This window comes from Salmo salar, chromosome 02 (assembly GCF_965601325.2).
Source record: "Salmo salar chromosome 02, fSalSal1, whole genome shotgun sequence".
Lineage (NCBI taxonomy): Eukaryota > Metazoa > Chordata > Actinopteri > Salmoniformes > Salmonidae > Salmo > Salmo salar.
Genome location: NC_138292.1, coordinates 33,200,487 through 33,216,569, shown reverse-complemented (window position 1 = coordinate 33,216,569; position 16,083 = coordinate 33,200,487). Strand labels below are relative to the sequence as shown.

The 16,083-nt window shown below is 43.7% G+C and overlaps 1 protein-coding gene across 1 annotated transcript; it reads left to right on the top strand.

Moving 5' to 3' along the window:
• Positions 1–183: 183 nt before the first annotated feature.
• On the top strand, positions 184–12,081 carry LOC106580174 (synaptotagmin-11). The gene is made up of 4 exons (XM_014160948.3): positions 184–452; positions 5,107–6,020; positions 8,259–8,379; positions 8,505–12,081. The coding sequence occupies exons 1-4, from the start codon at positions 419–421 to the stop codon at positions 8,813–8,815; spliced, it is 1,380 nt and encodes a 459-aa protein (XP_014016423.1). The 5' UTR covers positions 184–418; the 3' UTR covers positions 8,816–12,081.
• Positions 12,082–16,083: the final 4,002 nt, after the last annotated feature.

Genomic DNA, 16,083 nt, shown 5'->3' with positions numbered 1-16,083 from the left:
GGTGCTTAGACCTATTGTGTAACGTTGCCAAGCAGCTATTTGAATGAAAGTGTTTTACCCATCCACCAGTAATTGCTCATTTACATACATACACTGTATCATACAAGAAGAAAATGACATTCTGACGCCACCCGGGGGCGGGTCTAAACCCTCCTGCGAGTCCGTGAGTACCAGTCTCGAGCCCCACGCAGCATCCGAGATATAATAGCATCATTGAGTTTGGCGTATAGAGGCGGCCATATGAAAAGAGGAAGACAATCATTATTTATTAACCTGTGAGCTCATTTACTGGAATATTTGGTTGAAGTATCGTTACTCATTCTCTATGGATATAAAATAGGGACAAACCATCTTTATATTCTTTCATTTACCTTTTTTATCTGGACGGCCAGTAAAGCATCCTGCGTTAATTCTCAAAATGGCTGAGATTACAGAATTACGACCTGCATATGGTAAGTAGCAGACATTTTTCGGAATTATTTAGCATTTTGCTTATTGTGTCGTCAGATGTTAACGTTATATGATGTCTGGTATTTACATTACGCAAAATGTTAAAATAATGCCCATTCGTTTTAGAAATAAGGCCATATGAGAGTGAACACACCCAAATAGCATGATTAACTTTATTACTACCGCCAAAGATTGCCAAATTGTACATTTGACATTTATTCATTACCATGGCCTATGTTAATGTAAATAGCATCGAATGTAATTTGGAAATTGAACGAAACTGATTACACAGGCCTATTCAACAGAGATAGTAACATTACTAGGCACAGACGTCAATCAATTCAACGTCTATTCCACGTTGGTTCAATTTAATTTCATTGAAATGACGTGGAAACAACGTTGATTCAACCAGTGTGTGCCCAGTGGATGCCTATTATTACAGTATTTGCTATTATGAAATTATTTGTTTTCAATCAGTGAGTAATTTGGTCCAACAACATAATAATTGTAGGCCTATTCTATCAAAATGTATTGAGTACTGCGGCCCATTCGCAACATTGTCACTTCTCCCGGTGATCTTCAATGTGCGCGTACGATGGGGTGGATAGGATGACGTGATGTCTATTCCTGCATAAGCATCGCCAGCCCCCGTTCCTTTGTTTTTGTTAAAGCAAGGATCCCGGAACTAGGAGCTTGGCCAAATTGACATATTTTCATTGGATCAGACCTCGAGCTTTAAATTAAGATCCCTGAACAGTAGTTTAATGCCACATTGCCATAATAAGAAGTGTAGTGCTCTGAAGGCAAGGGATGTTGGTGACCAAAACAGTGCCAGATCCTCTCAGCAAGTGACATGAATAGGTGATGGAGAATGGGGAGGGTTATGGATATTATATCAGAAGAATAGGACAACCCAAGTGCAGTAACAAAACGGATTGTTCTAAACCCTAAAAACCAATAAAATATAAACCAATAAGCATATTAACACTGTCAGGAATGGGCCTGTAACTTATTGGAGTTGATTAATGTCCATGTGGAAGAGGAGGCTTTTGTTAATAAATGCATTGTCACATTTCTTGGTTGATTTAAGATTAAACCATCAAGAGCATCTAGACATTGAACTGCTTGAAGAACCTCATTACAACAAGCACTTGGCCTCATCTCAAACAGGCTCAAGATAAACAGTTGTGCAATCAAGGCTTGAGTGTTAGAGATGTGTTATTGCAAACATAATGTTGGCCCTGAGCCTGCTGGATGCAGCAGAACATTTCATGGCAGCAAAGAAACAAGAGAGTACTGGAGTTGGATATCTGCAATTCAGCCCAACATGCCCCAGAAACCCAGATTACAGCCAATGATCTAATCTGGGTCACTCATCAGGATTAAGACACATCTGGTCCACATCACAATCTGAGTTCTGCAAATCAACTGAATCTTATGCTCACAGGCAGTATACAATAAGACATGTTGCCAATGCAGACAGATTGTCTCTCAGTGCTCCATGGTCACTCAGCACTGTTTCCCAGGCTGGTGGATGATGGGGTTTATGCTGTACCAACCGGTGCCAGGCAGAAAGAAAGACAGGCAGTGGTCAGAAGTTGGATAATTTTGCATTCTTTAAACACCAGAAACAGCTTTTTCTTGCAATCTAGAGCCATAGTCATTATGACTAATTATATGTCAAAACTATGTCTATTTTTCTGCATAAATTATCTAAGCATATCTCTTTACCTGTTCAATTGTCATTTTAATTAAGGATGCACATTGATTCTTTAAGAACCGTTTTGCCTTAGAAGTTTAGTACAACTGCCACACTGGTATATTGTATCATAACCCAATAATTAAAGCAATTGTAATCAATTATGTATCAATTTATTGTCATTTGAGTTTTGAAAAGAACAATCAAAATGTCTGTCAATCTTTGCATGCATAGCTCTGTCTATGAATTTCACAGTGGTTACATTTCCCCAGCCCCATTACTCAGTTTATCAAACAAAGTGGAAGGGTCAGGCACTGGAAATGGCTAAAATCAAATCAAACGCTGTGTGTGTCACTCTACACTCTCTCCTGACGATACCTATCGTCCTGCCGAGGCATCTCTTTGCTCTTTGCACCTTGGAAGGAACCACTTACTAGGGGAGAATAGGTAGAGGGGTACACTTTGCCTGGTCCAGTCAGTGTGCCCCCTGCACAAAGTACCGCTGACATATCTTTTTATAAATAATTATGATCAAATTCATTTTAAAACATGACAAATCTTAGGGGGCACATGACTTTGTGTCCCCTATAGGCATGATGCCACTGACAGTAGCTGTGCATATTTATACAAAAGGATGTCTTGAACTCGGCATGTGTGTGCTGTTCATATTTGGAATGTCAAACTACCTTCACAGTAGTGTGGTCTGATCTGTAATCTATGGTTAGATATAATTTCATAATTCCTTGCAAATCAACCTGATTTCTTGATGAAGGATCTGAAATGGGTTATGCAGAAGGCTAACAGATGGAACCCACAGAAAAAAATATCTTTAAAGTTACCCACAGAAACAAAAACTGAACTGAGGAGATTGGCATTGTGTCTAATTAGTAAAAAAATGTAGGGTGTATTTTTGGTTCTGTTAATCGGCACACTCAATTTATGCTTTTACTTAACACATTTTGTGGACAATGCCTGGACCCACTGAAGCAGAAGATTTGAGAGCTCACTACTGCCATCCCCTGGGGTATGTTTCCAGGGCAACGGGCTCAGCTGGCATTAAGCTCCTTCCAAAATCTGACATCATCCTCCCGGTATCCCTACCCAGAATGCCAATGAACAACAACAGGAAGGAAGGGCACGGTATTTTTGTTGAAAGACAGACAGTTGAAGGGAGAGGAGAGACAGACAAAGACAGATGAAAATGGAGACGGGAGAGAGATAGAGAAAAACAGACGTAATATAAATATAGTTCAATAGCTGAGGTATAGAGGGTGAAAGATAGAGTGTGTGCATGCATGTGTGCCTCGTGCGTCACATATGTGCATGCTCATGCACATTCACTGTATAGACTGACAAGTTTACCAATTGGAGTATGGTGACATGCTCAGAAGGCCAGCGCAGCTAGGGAAATGAAGGGGGGGGTGGGGGGGGGTGGGGGGTGGGGGGGGGGGGGTGAAGGGGGGGGGAAGGCAACAATGCGTCTCTTTTCAGGGGCTTGGCCAAACAAAGGGCCCTCTCCCGGCCCTCCCGCCCCGCTGCAGCAGGCTCTGTCCACTGAGTCCCATTACAGCTGGGATCAGCACAGTCAGCCTTACCATGTGTGCACAGCACATAGTCACAGTCTCACATTAACCCCAGCAGCAAATGAGTGAGTGGGGGCTCACACACACATTCACACATAGATTCATGCGTACCTGCATGTGCACAGACACTTAGACCCTCACCCCTCGCACATACACAGACACACAGAGACAGGGTATGGGACTATACCTCCCAGACACATTGAGACAGACGATACACGCCCTAGTCTGGTGTAATGACCAGTCCTGGAACACGGTCTGTCTGCTAGATAAAGCACACCGTCACTGGGATCAATTAAGGGAGGCAAATGACTAATGACTTAAATAAAGAGGTGGACTGTGTGTGTGGATGTGTTAAACTATAGTAAATTAACACTAAAACATGTTTTATCAACTGGGGACATTTTGTTGGTCCCCACAAGGTCAAATTATATTTCTAGGGGGTTTAGGGTTAAGGTTAGAATTAGTGTTATGGTTAGAATTAGGTTTAGGGTTAGGAGCTAGGGTTAGTTTTAGGGTTAGGGTTAGGAGCTAGGGTTAAGGTTAGGTTTTTGTTTTAGGGTTAGGGTTAAGGTTAGGTTAAGGGTTCGGGTTAGGGAAAATAGGATTTTGAATGGGACTGAATTGTGTGTCCCCACAAGGTTAGTTGTACAAGTCTGTGTGTCTTTGTGTATGTGCGTGTGTGTATGTAGCCTGACCTGGCTGTGTGTGTTTCTACAGACTGCTCCTAGCCTGACTCTGGAGGGCTAGGAGCAGAGTCAGACAGACATAGTTGCATTTGCATGCAGTGCATGTATGTGTGTGTGTGTGTGTGTGTGTGTGTGTGTGTGTGTGTGTGTGTGTGTGTGTGTGTGTGTGTGTGTGTGTGTGTGTGTGTGTGTGTGTGTGTGTGTGTGTTTGTGGGTGTGGGGGGGCTGACATTTTAGCAGCCTGGTGATACCTGGTTGAATGGCGTCCATATTGCTCATGTCTTTCCCACTCACACCTTGCCTTGTGCTCTGTGACACTGCAGTGAAGTCACTCCTGCTGTATGGCACAGTCACAGTATTGAGTCACAGTGGAGTCACTCACCCTGGGTGGTGTGGTCACACGACTTACATTATTTAACCTACCTGACAATAATGAGCCACTGGAGGGCAGTTACATGATTTCCTATTTGATGTTCAGTGCTGCATCACTTGGTGCAGCTGAAAGAGTTGAATTTCTTTAATCTGAGTCAGTTCCAGTTCATGGCTGAACTAAATGCAACCGACAGTTTGACTATCTACTTTATTTAGAGACTCCAGTATGAATATTTCCTACACCAGACATTGCAAACACATCCCAGTCTAGACTGTGCAAAGGTGTTAACTCATTCTATCTTCCCCTCTCTTTTAGACATGTCACCGGTGCTGGCTGGTTTTATCGGTGCAGCGGCGCTGGTGGTTGCCGTGGTGATCCTGGTTCTCCTGTGGTCCTTCTGCCAGCGTCGCAACCTCCGGGTGATGGGCCGCTACAAGCCCCATGGCAATCAGTACTGTGACTCGGCTGAATACCCGCCCTACAAGTTCATCCACATGCTGAAGGGCATCAGTATCTACCCAGAGTCCCTCAGCAGCAGCAAGAGGATAGTACGGGTGGCCAGGCGTGCTGGGTGGCAGGGGGAGAGAGACAGAGAGAGGGGTGGTGGCCGTGGGATGGTCCTGGTGGATGCTGAGAACAACATCCTGGATGCGCCTACCCATCTCCAGATGAGCCACCTGGTGCCCCCTGCTGGCCAGCCCAGAATGGAGCGGGCACTGCCCGTCAGGGCCGACTACTGCTGCCTGGATAGCTCAGCTACCAGTAGCGAGAACAGCAGCAAGACCGTTTCACCTTTCACCCCCGCATCCTCCGACCCAGAATCAGAGCCTGAAACCAGCCTGGGCTCCCTCAGCCTGGCTTTAGACTACAACTTCCCCAAGAAGGCCTTGGTGGTGACCATCGTTGGAGCCCATGGCCTGCCTGCAGTAGACGAACAGGGGAACAGCTCCGACCCCTACGTGAAGATGACCATCCTCCCTGAGAAGAAGCACCGGGTGAAGACCAGGGTCCTGAGGAAGACGCTGGAGCCGGTGTTTGACGAGACGTTCACGTTCTATGGCGTGGCCTACAGCTCGCTGCCCGAGCTCACACTGCACTTCCTGGTGCTCAGCTTCGACCGCTTTGCCCGAGATGATGTCATAGGGGAGGTGGTGGTCCCGCTGACAGAGTTGGAACCCAGCACGGGGCGGGTGCACATCACCCAGCAAATCAGCAAGAGGAACATGCAGGTGAGGAAGGGGGGGGGGGGGGCGACCTAGACATGTTTAAAAGCATGAACAGACAATTCCGACATATCAATCATTCTTAAAAGTAGGGGCCCGGCTCACACATATACACACACACACATACACACATGGAATTGAGCGCAGTGCAGTACACAGAGGCGATTGTCTGACAGGAAGGTCAATGTGTCTCTATTGATTCGGTCCCCATTCAAGTCTTAACTGCAGCCAAACTGAGGAGACGAAAAAAACACCTCCATGTAATCTCTCAATGCAGCCAGCCATCCATCAGGCTCCCTTCATCATCACAGCCACACGTGTGCATGTGAGTGTGTACCCAACTCGGACTCACCAAGAACTTGTTTTGTTTTTTGTTCCTACATGTACCTGTGGCACTAGTCCTCACTGTGTGGCCATTGTGTATAACCCATCTGCTGTTCGATATAAGAAGGGATTGATATGTTTTGTATGGATACAATGCAGGAGTTATTACTTCCTCATTGAAAGAAGACGTCTGATTGTAAAAACGGGTGGTGTTCCTCAGTACACATTGTGGAGGGCAAGGTATTGCAGTAGCATGGGGGAAGTCGATACACCATGCATGGGAATCGACCTCATACCTGACTAGGATACTAAGTTGCAGGTGTATTAAAACTACACTAGAATGAGAAGAGAACTTTGGCTCACTGAAGTGGCGTCAGGGCACATTTGTGTGGCTAAGCTTTCGGTCAAACAACCTTCATCAAAGCAATGTCATCTTCTTGCTTATTGAAATAATCCATCATAAGCATACAAATCACCAGGACACTCACCTAGGGATTTTTCTCAGCAAATCCTCATTTTATAATCATTAGATAAGAAAATGCCCTTTTAGTGATGGGTTGGAATAATATGAAATCAATTGCAAGTCAGTGAATATGAGAAAGTGCATGTGTGTGCTGGTCTGTAGCATCATACATCATGTCAACTTACTGTCTATTAACTATTAATATATACAGTACCAATATCTGATTTATATGGATATAGAGTGTAAAGGCCCGGCATGACAGATTATTTTCACAGTTTATCTGATTCAATGTTTAATTTCCTTTCTCTTACTACGCAGAACACCTAGATTATACAAACCGCTATACTGTATATGTTGTGCTGTTTCTCACATAAACACTAAAAGAATCACACTAGTCTGTTTCCACATGCAGATATGTATGGTATATTTACAATCAGGGAAAAAAGTATTTGATCCCCTGCTGATTTTGTACGTTTGCCCACTAACAAAGAAATGATCAGTCTATAATTTTAATGGTAGGTTTATTTGAACAGTGAGAGACAGAATAACAACAAAAAAATCCGGAGAAACGCATTTCAAAAATGTTATAAATTGATTTATTCTGTTATTCTGTCTCTCACTGTTCAAATAAACCTACCATTAAAATGATAGACTGACCATTTCTTTGTCAGTGGGCAAACGTACCAAATCAGCAGGGGATTAAATACTTTTTCCCTCACTGTAAGCAATAAGGCCTGAGTGGGTGTGGTATATGGCCAATATACCACGGCTAAGGGCTGTTCTTAGGCAAGACACAATGTGCCTGGATGCAGCCCTTAGCCGAGGTATAATGGCCGTATACCACAAACCACAAATACCACAAACTTATTGCTATAATAAACTGGTTAACAACGAAATTAGAGCAGTAAAAATAAATGTTTTGTCATACAGCCAATCAGCATTCAGGGCTTGAACCACCCAGTTTATAATTGTGCATGTAGAACAAGGTTGGCAAATAGATAATCCCAAAGACTGCTGAGTTTTATTGTCTTGGCAGTTGGTGCCCAATTATTATTTTAATCTATGACTGTACGATTATGGCTGTTCGCTGCTCTGGCACCCCAATGGTGGAACAAGCTCCCTCACGACGCCAGGACAGCGGAGTCAATCACCACCTTCCGGAGACACCTGAAACCCCACCTCTTTAAGGAATACCTAGGATAGGATAAAGTAATCCTTCTAACCCCCCCCCCCCCTTAAAAGATGTAGATGCACTATTGTAAAGTGGTTGTTCCACTGGATATCATAAGGTGAATGCACCATTTTGTAAGTCGCTCTGAATAAGAGCGTCTGCTAAATGACTTAAATGTAAATATGTAAATGTATTGTGTCTTAAAGGCTGAGTAGGTGGGTTTGATGATTGTTCCTTTTGAATGAATCAATAGTTAAATCCTCTATGTGTCTGTCTCTTCCTGCAGTGCGAGAGCCGTGGGGAGCTGTTGGTGTCTCTGTCCTACCAGCCTGTCTCCCACCGCCTCAGTGTGGTGGTGCTGAAGGCCAAACACCTGCCCAAGATGGACATCTCTGGCCTGTCCGGAAGTGAGTTCAACCACTGTGTATGTCAGTGTGTGCCTGTGTTCCTGTGGACAATTAAAAAATGCGGAGCTTGTGTAGATGTTCCCTTTACATATGACAATATTCCAAAATCTCCTTCTCTCCCTTAGACCCATATGTGAAGGTCAATGTGTTCTACGGACGCAAGCGCATCGCCAAGAAAAAGACGCACGTGAAGAAGTGCACGCTAAACCCCGTCTTCAACGAGTCCTTCATCTACGACGTGCCCCCCGAGCTGCTCCCTGAGATCTCCGTGGAGTTTGTGGTGGTCGACTTTGACCGTACCACTAAGAACGAGGTGGTGGGGCGTCTGCCCCTCGGCCTGCACAGCCCCTGTCCCTCTGGCGCCGCCCACTGGCGGGAGGTCTGCGAAAACCCCCGTCGGCAGATCTCAAAGTGGCACAACCTCAGTGAATACTAGCTCCTCACAACACCTAATGCATATAGTTCTACCTGTGTATAGGGGGAGGTGGAGGAGGGGAAGAGAGGGACTTCTTGCCGAGAGAGTGGCTTTTCCTCATGCCATACTTTCTCTTGTGAATAATACCAACAAAAAAATGGAACAACATTCCTGGTGGGACTTGTACAGTGGACTTTACAGTGGTTAAGGTTCAATTACAGGATCGAATCAAAGTAACAAACATGCATACAGATAAACATACACATATATAACCCACACCACTACAGAATTATAGAGACACTCAGTCTCCGCATTTGGTTAAGAGTAATGAAAATAAAAAAGTTGTTTGTTAACCAAAATCTGACCAGGATCACACATTGAAGGCTGTTATGAATTATTGTCTGGCCATGTTGTATGAAGTTTAGATGACGGGATACATGCAAATGCTTAAAAAAAAAGAATTGTCAGACTTCAAAATCCTCCCCTTGACATTATTGTACTTCATTTCATTGCATGTCTGAATTAAACAGAAATATCATCAAATCAAATGTAGTAAGGAAACAGAAGTATTGCTTATATTGATAGTGAGAATTTTTTTCTCTCTCTTAAAATGAGAAAATCTCATGCAACCGACTGTCTGTTGAGTTTCTCTGAAGGTAGCAACAAATAGGACAGCTAGAAATTTCTACCCCATGAAATGTTTTGGGGCCTAACTGTTGTCGTTTAGTGGCATTACCATATTTGATGACAAGCTCTGTATCTAACATGAAAACCATCTGCAAATATATTTATTTTGGGTCCATTTTTAGAACTAATTCGGTCTGAAAATATGAACGTAATAAACAACCAAAACATTATTACATGGATACATGTGATCACAAGAAATATGACATCTTCTCATACTGTGGCATTAAAAAAAGCATTCACCACAGTATAAGCGAATATACTGAAATATCACTGCAGGAGGTTAGTCTTAGTACTGTAATAACCAGGTAATAACACATGCTAGTTAGGAGCTTGTAGTGCCAGAAGATGTTTTTTGAAAGTCACTGATATTATTGTGAAAAATGGTTTTGACATGAAGAGTTGTAAAGGGTCATGTTTTGCTGTGTGGTTTCCAAAAGGTTTATACAGTATGTTCCACTATTTTTGCCTTTGCTGACATACTCATCTTTTAGGACTCGATTCAATCCGAATCACCGAAGTTCTGCGCTATAGCGAGCTTGAAATGTAAACGTAATTTTTTATTGAGCTGACATATGCAGCGTTTACCGTGAATGCAGTCTTCGCGAACTTGGGAACATTGCCTTTACATTGCCTTTACATTTCAATAGCACTGAACTTGAGCGATACGGATTGAATCGAGCCCTTCGTGTGTTTTTGCCTCTTTCATTTGGCTAATTTCAAGAATATATTGTATAAAAGAACAGTACTTTATATCTTGAAGGCAACAATTTTCTATAGTGAATAGCCTCACAGGTTGAAGCTCCTGTATGTTGTTGGTGATACTCTGTGTGTGTGTGTGTGTGGAGACTGCAGAGCCCAGGTGCACTGTTTAGAACAATATAAGTGGTGATGGGGTTCAGAGCAGGACATGGCAGTGGGGTGGCTACTGCTAGCTTCTGGCTTGGCTAGGCTTTTGACCAGAAGGACGAGACACAGGTGGGCAAACCCCCACGCGTCCATTGTCACCAACCACTCCATCCTCTCTTCCTCCTCTTTTTCTCTCGCTCTCTCACTCTCTCTCAATCTCCTTCGCACTTTCTTTCTAGCTCTCTCTCTTTACAGTCCCTTATTTCCTCAATCTCCTTCGTTCTCCCCTGTCTCCTCTCTTTAACTCATCTTTGCACCTTCTTTCTTTGTCTTTTTATTTGGATCACTAATATCTCAAATTCTTTTTAATGCTTCATTCCTCATAATGAGAGAAGCCACAGTATTTGACAGATTAGTGAACCCATCATAACACCTATCACACTCTGTGAGGATTTGGCTGTATGACTGTGATGCTCTGTCATCATTGTACCCCGTAGGCCAGGGGTGTCAAACTCATTCTATGGAGGGCCTAGTGTCTGCAGGTTTTTCTTTTTTCTTTTCAATGAAGCCCTAGACAACAAGCTGTGGAGAGTTCCTTACTAATTAGTGACCATAATTCATCAATCAAGTACAAGGGAGGAGCAAAAACCTGCAGACACTCAGCCCTCTGTGGAATGAGTTTGACACCTGTGCTGTAGGCCTACTCAGTGGAGACATGGGGAGCTGTAAGTCTAGCTGCAATGGCTTTACATCACACTGTGTAACATTTACTGCAGTGCAGTCTGGCAAATTGACTGTACAAAACTCTGGGAGGACAGTAATCTCAGTGAAGCCAAGGTGAAAATACTTAAGACTACAGGTTTGTGTCTTGACAGGGCAAGGGGAAGGCATAAAATTGTGTTGCAATACATATAAGCTGCCTTGTTTGCTTATAGCAGCAAAGTCCTGTGATCAGAACCCCCACCATTTTGACTGTCTATAGCCCCGTTTATACCTGGCGCTAACATGGGTCCTTTGTCCTGATCTTGTCTACATTCTGATTGTGCCCACCTTTCCAGAAGTGTGTCTACACATGGTATTAAAATGAGTCTGTTATCCGTCCACTGTGTCTGCATTGTGACCAGAGTTCCTGGTCCCTTCCTTTATGCAAATAATTTCACAGCTATAATATTTGTATATGTATTTACTGTAAGACACATATTGATGTAATCAGCGAAAACTGATTTTAGAGACCGGAGTAATGATGATTTAAATGGTTTCTCTGTACAGATCTGTCTACACTTGTAAGATGTCCAGACACAATAAGATCACAATCAGATCACAATGTGTCTTTTGATTGTCAACACCTGTCTAAAAATGTGGGCACAATCAGAATGTGGACAAGATCAGGACAAAGGACGCAAGTTAGAACAAGGTATAAAAGGGGCTTACTTCACCTCGTCTCCCCACCTTTGACCTTCAGTGTAGTTCTTTCCTTTGTTGAAATACCCTTGTTAACCAATTTGGAATAAAATATGAAACGTAATGTAAACAAACTGTAATAATGACTGATCGTGGACTGGTACAAATTATTATTTCAAGGTATCTTCTGTCCAAATACATGGAGTTAAACTATGTAATGAAATACTTGCCAGTAATGCAATCAGTGTCTAAAACTTTAATTTTCCTATATGCTGAGTATATTACGCGGATGCTAACTTGTGTGTTTTTTTCATTAACAGTCATTCAACGTGCAAATAAAAAGTTATACTCCAGTGTTTGCAGCTAATTTTTTTAAAAACAGCTTACTTCACCAGAATCTTGACACACATGCATGGAGGCATGCGTGCACACGGGCTTGTAAGCATGTACACACACTCACACACTCCTCATAACTGAGCTACATTAAGCACAATATGCAACATGAAAATATTGAAAATATCATAACAATCAACACCCTCTTCTGGTGTAATCTAGTTCTAAGTCCTGTGACTGAAGTAACACTAGTCGTCTGTGTAATTGAAGAAGGGGTCACATACATAGATCAGTGGAATAAAAGTGTTGATCATTGGTCCGTAACGATTTTTCATTTGAACTGTTACAAACAACAACAAAAAACAAGCAACAATATTCATACAACTGTAATAGAGTAGCAACAAGGATAACTTCAATAATCATAGAAGTAGACATCAAGGTCAAATTTAACAACAAAAGAATCATGTAGAAACAAGATGTGAATTGTTATGTGGATTATAACTAATGGACATTTTTGTAGGGGTTATAACATTTTTCATTAGTGCAAATCAAGTCTGAAATTTTAAAGTGGAAATTACAAATTTAAGAAGTGTTACACCCTGATCTGTTTAACCTGTCCTTGTGCTTGTCTCCACCCCCCTCCAGGTGTCGCCCCATTATCCCCTGTGTATTTATACCTGTGTTTTCTGTCTGTCTGTTGCCAGTTCATCTTGTTTGTTCAAGCCTACCAGTGGTTTCTCTCAGCGTCTGGTTTTCCCTAGTCTCTCTTTTTCTCGTCCTCCTGGGTTTTGACTACTGCCTGTCTCTGAGCCTGCCTGCCGTCCTGTACCGTTGCTCCATCTCTGGATTACTGACCTCTGCTGACCTGAGCCTGCCTGCCGTCCTGTACCTTGACCTCTGCTGACCTGAGCCTGCCTGCCGTCCTGTACCTTGACCTCTGCTGACCTGAGCCTGCCTGCCGTCCTGTACCTTGACCTCTGCTGACCTGAGCCTGCCTGCCGTCCTGTACCTTGACCTCTGCTGACCTGAGCCTGCCTGCCTGCCGTCCTGTACCTTGGCCTCTGCTGACCTGAGCCTGCCTGCCGTCCTGTACCTTGACCTCTGCTGACCTGAGCCTGCCTGCCGTCCTGTACCTTGACCTCTGCTGACCTGAGCATGCCTGCCGTCCTGTACCTTGACCTCTGCTGACCTGAGCCTGCCTGCCGTCCTGTACCTTGACCTCTGCTGACCTGAGCCTGCCTGCCGTCCTGTACCTTGGCCTCTGCTGACCTGAGCCTGCCTGCCGTCCTGTACCTTGACCTCTGCTGACCTGAGCCTGCCTGCCGTCCTGTACCTTGGCCTCTGCTCTGGATTATCAACCCCTACCTGCCTTGACCTGTCATTTGCCTGCCCCTGTTACAATAAATATTGTTACTTCACACAGTCTGCACTTGGGTCTTACCTTAATTCCTGATAAGAAGCCTTTTTAAAACTTGAATACACTGCTGTGCGGGAAAATGTTCCGTTACAACAGAGATTCGGTACCGGTAGGAGGCATGGGGTGGATCACCTGATTGGAGGAAAGATGGCAGAAGCAGATGCTGATGTGGATTGTGAATCTAATGGCAGTAGACTCAAGGAGAATTGGAATATTATCCCAAAAAATTGACATTATCTTGTAGGAGCATTGTTTGTTAATGAGGAGCAGCTGATCAGATTACCAATCTTGAAGAATCCATTTACGATATCCAAACTGGTGGAGAGAGTACTGGGTAAAGTTAAGGTTGTGAGGATCACGAGAGGCGGGCTTGTTTCGATTTTTTGTACTTCTGAGGATCAGAAGGAACGTGTGTTGCGTCTCACCCGATTTGAGAAGTTTGACGTGTCGTGTGTGTCTCGAGGGAAGTCAATGTTGAAGAGATTAAAAATATTCCTGGAGTGATTGATGCACGTCAGATGAATTGTGTGGTGAAAAAGTGAAGAGTCTCTGTTCTTTTGTTTTTTGATATGGAGTCTCTTGCTACTCAAGAGCAGTTGGGGTATATCAACTACAGATTCAGAGCATTTATCCCAAGACCAATGATCACTGTAAAGCTTTTGGACATGTTTCAACTGTTTGTAGAAGGGAGAAGCCAATATGTCCAAGTTGTGGAAAAGATCATGTGTTTTAAAAGGGATAAAAATGTGACAAGTTGCAATTGTGGTTGGAATCATGAAGCCACGTCTTTGGAATGCCCGACAAGGGTAAAAGAGAATGAGAATGAGGTGGCCAAAGTCAGGGCTGTCCAGAGCATTTCATATGCAGCGGATGTTAAAAGGGTTCGAATGGTGCTCCTGAAGAGTCCATAGTGGTGGATAGGCCTTCACTGCAGACTGTATGTGGACACCCCTTCAAATGAGTGGATTCGGCTATTTCAGCCACACCCGTTGCTGACAGGTGTATAAAATCGAACACACAGCCATTCAATTTCCATAGACAAACATTGGCAGGAGAATGGCCTTCCTGAAGAGCTCAGTGACTTTCAACGTGGCCACCTTTCCAACAAGTCAGTATGTCTCAGCTGCGAAGTGGTAGGCCTCACAAGCTCTCAGAATGGGACCACCAAGTGTTGGAGTGTGTTGCACTCACTACCAAGTTCCGAACTGCCTCTCGAAGCAACAGCACAAGAACTGTTCGTCGAGAGCTTCATGAAATGGATTTCCATGGCTGAGCAGCCATACCCAAGCCTAAGATCAGCATTCGTAATGCCAAGTTTCGGCTGGAGTGGTGTAAAGCTAGTTGCCATTGGACTCTGGAGCAGTGGTAATGCGTTTTCTGGAGTGATGAATCACGCTTCACCATCTGGCAGTCTGACGGAAAAATCTGGGTTCGACGGATGCCAAAAGAATACTACCTGCCCCAAGCATAGTGCCATCTGAAAAAGTTTGGTGGAGGAGGAATAATGGTCTGTGGCTGTTTTTATGGTTCGGTCCAGACCCCTTTGTTCCAGTGAAGGGAAATCTTAATGCTACAACATACAATGACATTCTAGACGATTCTGTGCTTCCATCTTTGTGGCAACAGTTTAGGGAAGGCCATTTCCCGTTTCAGCATGACAATGACCCCGTGCACAAAGTGAAGTCCATACAGAAATGATTTGTTGAGATTGGTGAGGAAGAACTTGACCCCTGACCTCAAGCCCATCGAACACCTTTGAGATGAAATGGAACGCCGACTGCGAGTCAGGCCTAATCGCCCAACATCAGTGCCTAATGCTCTTGTGACTGAATGGAAGCAGGTCCCCGCAGCAATGTTCCAACATCTAGTGGAAAGCCTTCCCAGAAGAGTGGAGGCTGTTATAGCAGTAAAGGGGCGACCAACTCCATATTAATGCCCATGACTTTGGAATGAGATGTTCGACGAGCAGGTGCCCACATATTTTTGGTCAGGTAGTGTAGCTATGGTGATTAATGGCACTGCCAAGATGGAGAGGAGGTCCAGGAAAATTGATTTCAGTGTGGATGAGAAAGGAGTGGTTCTTGGGACTGAAAGATTTCTCTGTGGAGGAGTTGCATGGAGTATTGTCACAAGCCGTACCACCCTCTCAGGCCCTAGAGCCTGAGAAGGGAGATATGGAGATTTGAAGGAAGGAAGAAGTGGTCTTTTTATTTCGTTTCTTTCAATGTACAATTATTTTTGGGGGTGATTAAGTTAGTTTTCCATATCACGCATGGATTTTCTTTTAATCTTGTTTGAGTCCATACGGGAGTTGCAGCGATGGGACAGGACTGTAACTACCAATTGGGGAGAAAAAAAGGAGAAAAAAACTGTGGTTATATGTAGAAACCAGACAACAAAGTTTTTAAATTAAGCCTCTAAATTAATAAATCAACATACAGTATCCCCAAGCAACTAGGAGAGAATGAGCGGTCAGTTATGTACAACAGCGAACCAATCAGTTGGTAAAGCGCCGCCGTGACACAAATCCAACAAGCCCCCAGAGGAAAAGACAAGGAGCAACTAGCAGATGCAAACTAGAGTAATGAACAGTTAAAGGATATCC

Coding starts and splice junctions, on each gene's coding strand:
- LOC106580174 (XM_014160948.3), top strand. CDS start 419: ATGGCTGAGATTACAGAATTACGACCTGCATATG. Junction 453..5,106: donor AGAATTACGACCTGCATATG/GTAAGTAGCAGA, acceptor CCTCTCTTTTAG/ACATGTCACCGGTGCTGGCT. Junction 8,380..8,504: donor CATCTCTGGCCTGTCCGGAA/GTGAGTTCAACC, acceptor TCTCTCCCTTAG/ACCCATATGTGAAGGTCAAT.